At 39.7% G+C, this 11,538-nt stretch overlaps 1 protein-coding gene across 1 annotated transcript in view; it reads left to right on the top strand.

Annotated features, from left to right (window-relative positions):
- Positions 1-4,846: 4,846 nt before the first annotated feature.
- The window catches only part of PHF21A (PHD finger protein 21A), a gene marked incomplete at its 5' end in the record, with an annotated part of 26,218 nt that continues 19,526 nt past the window's right edge, over positions 4,847-11,538 (top strand). The window contains 3 exon segments of the mRNA XM_029083542.1: positions 4,847-5,047; positions 8,752-9,006; positions 11,223-11,309. Coding sequence (XP_028939375.1) covers positions 4,847-5,047; positions 8,752-9,006; positions 11,223-11,309 — 543 coding nt within the window.

Consider the following 11,538-nt stretch of genomic DNA (forward strand, 5'->3'; position numbering starts at 1 on the left):
TTTTTATATTTTAATTTGTATAGATTTTTGACGTTTAACCACCAACCCTCCTTTAGATAGGTATGCTTTTCTGCATGTGTTTGCTGGATGAAGAAGAAAACGTGTCACCAAATATAAGGAGGGATCTAATTGCTGTACTCAGAGAACTACTTTGTTATTGATTGATTGAAGATTAAAATTGAAATAATGCTTAGCTGATAATGTTATATACTTAAACCTTACTAAGCTTTAAGTTTGCTCCAAGGACTTTCCTTATCTTGTAGTGGAATTATCATGGTAGTTTTTCACACGAGCACAGAGAAGACACCTTTTGGCACAGATACATGGCCAACAAGATGTAGAGGCAGATTTTCTGCTTCATCAAACCAAAATAATCTTCTAATGCTGTGTTAGGATCTGGCCTGTGGCATGAATGAGAAAGTGGTGTCACTAAATGTCACAATATTGATTACAATTAATACCTTTAAAAAAGGGTCATATAAGATGTCTAGGGCTCTGTGCACTCAGAGTTGTGACCGGCCCTTGATGAGATTAGCACTAGGATGTGATTAGTAATTTCTTTCGTGTTCTGGATGTAAGGGGAGGATTGGCATTCAGCTTTGAGGAAGATTCAGTAAACTTGAGAGACAAATGCTTGAGAGACAAATGCTTTTTCCTACATTTACATGCAGTGTTGCAGAAAAATAAACTATTTGAGGAATTCAAGGAGGGTTAAAGCTTTCTGACATGCAGAAAACTCATGTTTTTATGATGATGTGTTTATGATTGAATTAATCTCAATTTAAAATTTTGAATTTGTCAGTAAGAATTTAATTAAAAATTCTTAAATAAGAATGGGAAGGAAAGATGGCAATTATTAGATTTAAAGAATTAGGAATATCTCTTAAGAGTTTTGTGGTGCTTTTAGATAACCTCAGTCTCACTGGTAGTCATAGCTTGAACTTTATACCAGCCTTGGCAAATTTCAGTCATACAGATTGTACTTTGTGCAGCAGAAACCACCTTCAGAATTGATTCCGAACAGTCACATAACTCAAGAACAATTTAAAAATACCGTTTTAATGAAGTATCAAGTCTGACAGTAGACAAGAGTTCCTTTCATACTGCCCTCCTGTTTAATTCCCTGCAAAGCAAGGCTCTGCTAACATTGCTGCAGACACGTGCCGGGGCTCTCGTGCGGTGGCGGAGCAGCAGTTCCAGCAGGACGGTGTCAGACCGACAGCGTGGGCTGAGACCGTGCAGAGGAGGACACAGCAGAGGATAGTGCTGAAAGCAGGTGGAGATCTGCTCTTAGTTCCTGTGTAGGTGCACAGAGTCAGAGTGCGAGAGTCTCGTCTGGTTTTGCTGATTAAGCTCAGTAATTTTGGAATATGAGGGGCTTTTCAGAGCCCCTCGATAAATACCAACAAACAGATAATCCCAACAGGCTTGCAGATAGTAAAATGATTTCTGTAGTTTCAGCGTGGTGTTTTTACTGACAGTCAGTCGAAGCAGCTTAATAAACTGCGTAAGCAATTGGCATGCACTGCAAACTTCAGTTTTACTCTCTGAATCTTAAAAGCATTCGACGTTTCTTCCAATTTAATATCTGCATAATGGATGCGGATGGCAGGTACGCTGCTGCCAGGCAGCTCTCAGCAGCCTCTCACAGGCTAGCGTAGACTTCCAGAGCAGCGGCGCTTTTCCACTCACGTTATCCATCTTGTGCCAAACATGCTGAGCCTCAGTTTTTGTGCAAGGAGCTGATAAAAGTTGCACTCCAGTCCCTTTTTTTTCCCAGCTCTTCGTGCCATGGTTCAGGCCTGGGGGTGGAACAGGCATTGTGTGAATGTGATGTGACTCACCTCGCTCCTGCTCCCCTCCTCGCTGGCTCTCGCCTGCCATAGCAGTATGGCAGTGGAGTCCTCCAGCCTCCTTCTCCCACTACTCTCTCTCTTTTTAAATTTTTTTTTTTTTTAAATCCTTTCAGTAATATTCCCTCCCATTATAAAGAACAAGATGGAAAGGAATTCTTGGGCCATTGCTGATGATTTCGTCCAGTGAGGGAATCAGTGGAAGAGCACCGTTGTCACTGAATTTCATACAGGCAGTTGTGGAAAGACAAAAACTCCCTTCCTGTTCGTGCCGGGTACAGGAACTCTTTAGTGCAGTGCATGTGCAGTCCATTTTTTGGCAGGTATTCTGTAGGCATTTTGCATTATTTCCTCTCCTACTTTGTTCCATTCTCCTCTCCTCCCCCTCGGGTTACTCTCTGGAAATGTTTTTTCAGCTCTTTTATCTGCTTGCTGACACGGCACTTTGATTTGCATGTTAATGTGCTTGATCTTTTCAGGAAGTGATTTTAAATGACTGTTCAGTTACTACGTGTACGAATGAGCTGATAGACACAGGCCGTTTAAGACTATGTAAAATATCTGAATTAGAAAAATGCCTTCTACACTCCTATTATTTTCTGCTTGTTCTAGAAGGGAACAAACAATTTACAGCTTTTAGGCTTTGACAGCTTTTATCACTTTTCTGGTTGCAGTGTAAAATAGTTCCTTCGCCCTGCTGTCCATTACAAACTCCCTGAATTTTGGGTGAGGATGGGCCTGTGTTTCTCCTGCCTTCAGAGCTGAGCGTGCATCCCCAGCCAGGGCTGGGGGTTTGGAGAAGCCAGGCAGTCCTCCTTCTGTACACCTCTGAGTCACTGAATTCGGTCTTTTGCAGAAAGGTCAGTCATGTGAACTCACACATTTCAACCTTGTGAAACAGAGGTGGTTTTTTCATTGATGACGTGTTGTATTTGGCTTTTTGAAGTTCTAGTTCTCAAATCTGCTGATTTAGGACCCCGCGCCTTTTGTTGTCTTCTTCTGGGCTGGAGGTACACGTTCAGTGTGCGAGGCACCATGTACTTTTAACTCATCATAAGCAAGATACTGAGAATCAAAAGTCTAAAGTATAACAATGCAGAGAACAGGTATTTTGTTATCTCAGAATTTCATAATCCCGTGTGAAAGAAATTTGAGGGGAAAAATTGTTTCAGTTGGTTGTAAATAGCTGGATTTTTTTTTCATTCCGCCTCTGTTTTGTACTGCATCTTAATACTAATGCTTCAAAACAAAGATCAAACTGTTTGATATTGCCAGAATGGTTTTTTTCTTTTCCTTTCTATGTAGGGCTGGCTCTGGTAGAGGTTTCCTGATCATTTCTGTTTCCACTAGAACTTTCTTAGTTGAACCCTTACCATGTCTGTTGACCTTTTTGTCCTCTTCCAAAGCCAGCTTTATCATGTAACTGTTCTGGAGTGCACATATGTTCTTGATCAAGGGGGCTTAAGTATCTAAATCTTTTTAAACCTGTCCTAATTTGGGGGTGGTTGGAGTTTAGGAAAAAAATGCTCATTTTCTATCATGCCTGCAAAAGGTAAAAAGAGTCTCATGGTATTTTCACCCCCGTCTACGCTAAAATGTGTTATGAACAGAAATTGTGAGCCCTTATTATCCATGTGACAACATGTTATCTTATCCTGCAGGTCACCTGGTCTGCTCTTAAAATCTGTTGAGTTTACTGTCTAAAGATACACCATCTAAAGATGCACAATGGCTACAGGGAGAAGAAACTTATTTTTTAAATAATTTCAAACTTTCCTGGAAGCTATGATATAATAGGGAGCCTTTAAGCTGGGAGAAATAAATCTGTGCAGGTTCCTTCCTTAAGGGCAACGAAACTGGTGAAGGGCCTGGAGAACAAGTCCTGTGAGGAGCAGCTGAGGGAACTGGGGTTGTTTAGCCTGGAGAAGAGGAGGCTGAGGGGAGACCTTCTTGCTCTCTACATCTACCTGAGAGTGTGGAGAGGTGGGAGTCAGTCTCTTCTTCCAGGTAACAAGCGATAGAACGAGAGGAAATGGGCTCAGGTTGCACCAGGACAGGTTTAGGTTGGATATGAGGAAAAACTTCTTCACCAGAAGGGCAGTCAAATATTGGAACAGGCTGCCCAGGGAGGTGGTGGAGTCACCTTCCCTCATGGTATTTAAAAGACGGGTAGACGAGGTGCTGAGGGACATGGTTTAGAGGTGGAATTGGTAGTGTTGGGTTCATGGCTGGACTTAATGATCACAGAATCACAGAATGTCAGGGATTGGAAGGGACCTCGAAAGATCATCCAGTCCAGTCCCCCTGCCGGAGCAGGAACCTAAACGAGATCACACAGGAAGGCGTCCAGGCGGGTCTTGAATGTCTCCAGAGAAGGAGACTGATCTTAAAGGTCTTTTCCAACAACTACGATTCTGAAATTCTATGATTCCCACTTAGGTAGTCCTTTCTGATTTTCTTTCAGGTGACTTTAACAGGATGACCACACATCCATACCCTTCCTCTTCCCCACTTTGCACTCAAACTGTCTGTGTCTCCACTCAGTTTTGATGCCTGGTACAAAATTGTATCTCCATTGCCTTGAAGTCAGCCTTGAGGCTTCAACCTGAAGTCTTTTTTCATGACTGTGTAGGAATGGTGCATGTTTGAAGAAGACAGAAACTTTGGAATTTGAATGCTAACAAGTCTCAAGTGAATATAGGTTAATGAGGTCTTGCAGTGGTTTGTGAAGAGGCTGAATTTGGATGGGTGGGTTTCTCCAAGGACAGTAAGGTCACCCTGCTGGGCAGCAGCACTCCTCTGAGGCCTATTTTGACACTCTGCCCATTAGATAACATCAATATTTAAAATTCCAAAAAGAGAAATCCCATTAAGCTTCTGAGCAGTTCTTTATTTATATTAAATAAATGTAACTTTAGGTGTTATTATCTTCTCCAGTATGTGCAGCTAAACAACTGTGATCATTTCTGTTTATGTTTTTGTTTACCTGGTAGAAAAGAGTGGTGGAACAGCTTCGAAAGAATTTGATAGTGAAGCAGGAACAGCCAGATAGTAAGTTTCAAATACAGCCCTTGGCACAGTCGGAAAACAAACTACAGACACCACAACCACAACCACTACAGCAGCTTCAGCAACATCACCATCAACAGCAGCAGCAGTCAACTGCACCCTCTCCAAACGTGATTGGATCACAGGTAAAAATGTCTGAAATGTTTTTTTTTCTTTTGCTGAAGGTGAAGTTCACTAAAAAAAAAAAGAAGCAAAGAAAAGTGCAGAGAGCAAATGACAAACTTTCACTTAGGCCCATTCGTGTCCCAGTATGAATTTCTCCTTGTGTGGGTATGTAAATGTGGATCTTGGGGGTTTTTTCAGTAATAATCTTCTATCTGAGTAAAAAAAAATATTTAGTATTTAAAAGTCAGATCATAACCTCACAGAAAAGAAGGCTGGCAGTATCACCTTTCTTAAAAATAATTGAAAGTTTAGCAAATGAACCTCTCTTTTCTGGAGGTGCATGAATGATTGTCTGTCTGTACCCAGTAAGTCTCAGGAAACAATAAAGACTTTACATGTACAAGGCATATGATTAAAATAATTTATTTTTAAAAGACTAACAGAGCATTCACTGTATCTGTGATCAAAATATAAGAAAACAGTTCCCTCTTCTTTCTGCTTGGTTCTTTTTAAACAGATGTAACTCATATCAAATAATACTTAGCTGAGTCTTCAAGGGTTGGTCTAAAAGTAAACAAAGGTAATTAGAAAGTTTGAATTTTAGAAAATAGTGTCTTTATTGGGAAGATACAGTGAATTTCAGTGCAGTATAGAATTAGAGACATGATCCCAGAAATCACCAGAGAAAGTGGTCTCCTGTTACTGAGAGGGAAGTTCCAAGCTGGTTCAAAGTCTCTCCTGTTCAAATATTCAGAATCCCCAGAGTATGCTAATGAACAGCAAGAAAATGCAGGGAGGTGTTTTGTAAAAAGAAGTGTATGTGAGGTCTTTTTTCTCATTGATGCCATCTCAGTAGCTCATGTTTACCCTGATTAGGCCAGGTAAACTTGACCCACGAGGTTTGCTTTATGCACATTGCAGTGAATCACAACCATAGCTTTGACCAATTGTGGTTCTTGTCTTCCCTTTTCCTGGAAATAGAGGAGGAAGAAATGGTTGGGCTGTTAGTTTTCTCATGAGCTCAACAAGTTGTTTTGGATGCTGTCTAAAAACATATTTGAGAGACTTAGGTAATTGTATTTTTGATAAAAGAATATAGACGAAATGAACCAAACTTAACTAAGGAAAAGTCATTTTTGAGCAACAACTTCTATATCAAGGCTAACACAGAATAAAGAAGTAAACATGACTATGTCCTAAAATATTTACAGGGAAACAATGGATCGGTATTTGCTGTCTCACTAGGCTCCGTTTTTCAGTCAGGACATACGACTGCAAAAGCTGTTTCATGCATTTCTCTGTGTTCCACACTTTGCATTCGTTCATTAACTTCCAGGTCATCTCCCGGGCTGTAAAAATTGAGGTTTTGTTCAAAGTTAAAGAGCCCTCTAGTGAAACAGTCAAAAAACTGCTACACCCTTCTGACTCTCATTGATACAGCTGTACTTGGAAAGTAATTATAAACTGAAAGGCAGGTCATCTTCTAATTTGAATAAATAAGCCAGCTTTTAGCCTGAACACTTTTCTATTTTTATTTATGTTGGTATAATTCTGAAGTAACCTCACTTGCTTCTGCATTCTCACATTTTGCATCTAAAGTTGTACCTCTGCCCTGTTGCCCCTCAATCTCCTTCAGCGAAGAAAAGTAAAATATTTTGTCCCTCTAGAAAGTTTTTTGGTGCCTACTTTTGTAAATAATACATCTTTAAGGCTGGGTCAGTAAAGAGAATGCTTTCAATGGTTATTTTCAGAGTAATTCAATTTAGGAATCAAGGCATATATACTGCCTTAATAGTGACATTTTAATATACTTATTATAGTCCAGTAAGAAAGGCTTTTAAGTTTTTCATCAAGCAGCAAGCCTACTAGAAGATCTTATTATTGCAACATTATTACATTAAACAAGGCAGACTTAACTATGAATGCCACCTCAGTATGAATTCATGCTTTATAAACTTTTTAGAATAACCAAGGTAATTAAAGCTCAGCAAAGTAACAGCGATATTCAAACTCTGTGATCTGCTGACTGAAGCTATACTCTTAGAACTTACAGACTTACTAGAACCCCTTGAAAGAGTCACAGTCTTTTATTAATTGGTTGATTACACTTTTTTTTAAAACGTTTATAGATGAGTGCAATACTTGGTGAAAATGTTACATCTCATTGGAAAAGCTTCATAATGTTACTGCGTTAGGGGAACGGAGCCTTGTGCTTTGGAAGAAGGTACAGCAGAGGTCAAGAAAAAGTTCTTTAATCTCAGATAAAAAGTTAAGGGAATTGTTCTTGTTGCGACAAGGAAAAGTTAATTACGTCTAGATTTTCATGTCTGTATAAATATAGAATTGAAGCATGAATTGTCCTTTGATTAGACATTATACAGTTGATTTTTTTTTCACACGTGTGTGTAATTAACAGAGGATGTAGTTTAAGGATTGTGAGATTATAGGTGTGAGGGTAAACGGCATTTTTGTTTAAGGAAATAATATTGGTGAAAATAATGAAGAATCCAACTGGAAATATGTTATTTTATTAGAAAGAAGAGAAAGGTCTCGGGTGATTAAAATCAAGCGTTCTAAATCGGGCATGTTCAGAACACAAAAAAGAATCCCTAGTTTTCCATTGTTTCCTCTTGTAGAGCCTAGTGCTGACATCAGGAGGGAATGGTGGTTATTTCATCCTAAGAGCAGTTGATTGTGCCAGTAACTGTTTTGAAGACACAGCACCATTGGTACAATGGATTTTTTACACCAAAGAGGAAAGAATAAGCTCACTTACCATTCTGTTGTGTCACTCGTCATGAGTTTCTGTGCACATTGTGTTCTGTTTTTATATGGAGACTCTCTTGCCTTGTTACTTTTTGAATGAGATTCATAATTGTGCATTTGTCTTAACACCTTAGAAGACAGTACATTTTAAAACAAAACCATGAAATTGTACTTGTTTTAACTTTGGAATTTGTGGGCATAGTGTATTCAGACATTTCAGATAAATGCTGGCATTAAGTGATTCAAAACCACTCTCTTTAAAACAGACCAAGAGCAATCATGGCATCACATATATGTTCCAAAACCACTCCATTCCACAGATGTTAAACTTAATTGCCTTCAGCTGTACAGACCAACAGCCAGCTCTTACAACTTCAAGATAGCCCTACTGATATTCTTAGGAAAGAAAGTTAAGGGATAAATAACTGTATGTATGAGTAAAACTGAAATTTGGGATACCCAAAAATCAAAGTACATTTTTGCTCTTAAAGAAACTAGTTTATGAGTTTTTCCCCCACTCTTCCTCTGATTGTGAGGGTCTCTGTAAATAAAGTTTCCATTTGAAACTTTGAGTTTTAACTGGTGAGAAGCTACTTTGCTGGTATGTTTCATAGAGGTTTATAGGTTTGATATTGACAGTATGTGTTCAGAAGTAATATGAAACTAAAAGATCTAAAAATGCATCTGCCACTACTAACACTTGATTGTCATTTTCTTGGGAATTGGTTTTGAATCAATCTGTAATGCTGCAAGTGATGAAAATAGACCTAACAGGTACCCCAAATGTCTAGCTATCCAGTTTTCAGAGGTGTAAGATAATGTCTTTGTCTGAACAGTAGGTAGACTCAGTGCTGCCTTTTCTTTCTCTTACTGTCTATTGTTTCTGACTAACCAACCCACGTCCTGTCTGATATGAAGTGTCTCTGTCTCTTACAGTGTTTTTTTCTGTTTCCCTTAGAAAACTGTAACTACAGCTTCTATGATCACCACTAAGACACTACCTCTCGTCTTGAAAGCAGCAACTGCGACCATGCCTGCCTCTGTTGTGGGTCAGAGACCCACCATTGCCATGGTTACTGCTATCAACAACAATCAGAAAGCAGTCCTCAGCACTGATGCGCAGAATGCACCAGTCAACCTCCAGACAACAAATAAGGTCACTGGGCCAGGAGCTGAGGCAGTCCAAATAGTGGCAAAAAACACAGTAACTTTGGTAAGCGTTTCATGTGTTTGCCCTGCAGATACGTGTGGGTTTAGGGTACAAGAGGGCTATTGGAAAAAAAATAAATGAACAGTCAGGTTTTTGCACAGAAAGAATAGTAGGGACATGCCATGAGTCTTCACTAGCTGACTTTATTAAAATGATAGTCTAAGAGAAAAACATTTACTGTCTACTTGGGTTGTTATTAGTGTTTTGCTCTAATAATTAAATCAGTGTTATCATCACCTCTGTGTGAAGTTTCCCCTGTTAGTAATTGTTAGACATGGGGAAGCAGCGATTGTTTTGCCCCTACCTAATCTATGTGGCTGTGTTCTGCAGAATTCCTACTCTTCTTTGGTAAAGGAGGTGTCAGACTTTCTTCATTTGGTCAGTTTGGGTTTTCATCTTAGATTTTTTTGAGTCAGTCTTCCTCACTCCCTTTGTGTGATAAAGTCTCTGGTGTCAGACACATCATTTAACTCTGCCCGCTGCCATGTCTTCACTCACCACTTTTTCATACACGTATACAGAACCTGTTTCATTAAGGGTGTATTTTGGAAAGTGCTTTGATTACAGCCCAAAATCTTTTCCAGAATAGTTAGTCACCTAGAAGTAAAAGTAGTAATGTTTTAGAATTGGGTTATGTAGGCTTCTTGGTCTGGAAAACAGGCATTGTATAGCATCATGACAGGGAATTTTACTTCTGAAGTAAAGGTTAAGGCTTCACTAAACGTAAATCCAATTTATATTTATTAAAAAATACAGTTTAGTAATGCAAATGGAAGTAATTTTGCTTCCTAATGAGACGTATGTTTGCTGTCAGAACAGAGAAGGCTATTTGAGTGGAGTTTTTTCTTCTGTTCTCTTTTCCCATGTCATCCCTTGCACCACTCTCCTCTGTTCTTTGTGTCTGTGCTTCATTTCTTTGCTGAATAACTTACTTAGGTTTGGAGAAGTGATTCTGTTTTAATAATAGTCCATGATTTATGTTTCTGTAGCAAATTTAATAAAAACATCTCAGAATATTTTCCCAAGCATTAATTAATCAGTACATGACCTTTTTGAAGGAAATTGCAATCTTATGTGGGTGGACAGAAGTACAGAAGGGTGGAAACTAACGTGGACATTAGTTTCAGAGAATCTCACCAGGTTCTCAACTTAGGGGAGCTAGTAGTGCCATTCAGAGGTTAATCATGTGGCAGCTCTATCCGACTGATTTCAGTTAGACCGGGAAGTATTTAGGGTGCCTTCCAATCAAATCTTAATTGTTTCAAATGAAAGGCCTACTTTGGAAAATTTCAAGTTGTGTATTTAGAGCCTCTCATAGCGTCATTAATATTGCTAAATGAGTTGTAACTTCCAGATCTTTTCTATTTGTATGAGATGCTCTTTCATTCTTCTGTATGCCATCCAGTATGGAAGGACAGCTGTTCATATAGCGGGACACCAAAGTCTGTTGGTATTTTCTGTCTTCTGTAAAGCCAGTTTTTAACTATTAAATAGGAGTTTTCATTATCTTCAGATGAAATGGTTTTAGATTGCAGAGCACAGAGGTGCTCCGAGGGCTGGAGCACCTCTCCTATGAAGACAGGCTGAAAGAGTTGGGGCTGTTCAGCCTGGAGAAGAGAAGGCTCCAGGGAGATCTTATAGCGGCCTCCCAGTACCTGAAGGGGGCCTACAAGAAAGCTGGGGAGGGACTTTTCATAAGGGCAGTTAATGACAGAACAAGGGGAAATGGCTTTAAGCTGAAAGAGGGGAGGTTTAGATGAGATATTATTAAGAAGCTCTTCACTGTGAGGGTGGTCAGACACTGGAACAGGTTGCCCAGAGAAGCTGTGGCTGCTCCTCCCTGGAAGTGTTCAAGGCCAGGTTGGATGAGGCTTTGAGCAACCTGGTCTAGTGGAAGGTGTCCCTGCTGATGGCAGGGGGGTTGGAACTGGATGATCTTTAAGGTCCCTTCCAACCCAAACCATTCTGTGATTCTATTTAGTACAATTGAACTAAAAGGAAGGATCCCTTCAATTTATGAAGTGTAAGGTGTGTAGGAACCGGAAAGCAAGATTAGCTCTGTCTTAATACATTTCTAATGAGCATCCTGTTACTGTGAAGAATTATTTCCAGAGTGGAAAACCAGGGACATCAGGTCTGAAAATACATTCAGGATGTTGATTTTGGTGAACAACTTCAAAGCCATTTTCCTCTTACTGAACTCTCTTATGTTCTTATAGCAGGTTCAGGCCACGCCTCAGCCCATAAAAGTGCCGCAGTTCATCCCTCCTCCCAGACTTACTCCTCGTCCGAATTTTCTTCCACAGGTGAGTGTACAGAGAACAAGCAATAGAAGAAGGAACTTAATTATAACGTAGACAGGAGATACTTTCTATGAACATCATTTTTGTCAGTCTTTTTTGGTGACCTGGTGGACGAGGCAATTAATCCTCAACAGGTTTGCAGATGATGCCAAATCTGAAGGGGTCAGTCAATACTCTGGAGGGCAGTGCTGACATTCAGAGGGCCCTAGACATGACAGAGGAATGGGCCAGC

Source organism: Antrostomus carolinensis, unplaced genomic scaffold (genome assembly GCF_000700745.2).
Source record: "Antrostomus carolinensis isolate BGI_N321 unplaced genomic scaffold, ASM70074v2 scaffold35510, whole genome shotgun sequence".
NCBI classification, from domain to species: domain Eukaryota; kingdom Metazoa; phylum Chordata; class Aves; order Caprimulgiformes; family Caprimulgidae; genus Antrostomus; species Antrostomus carolinensis.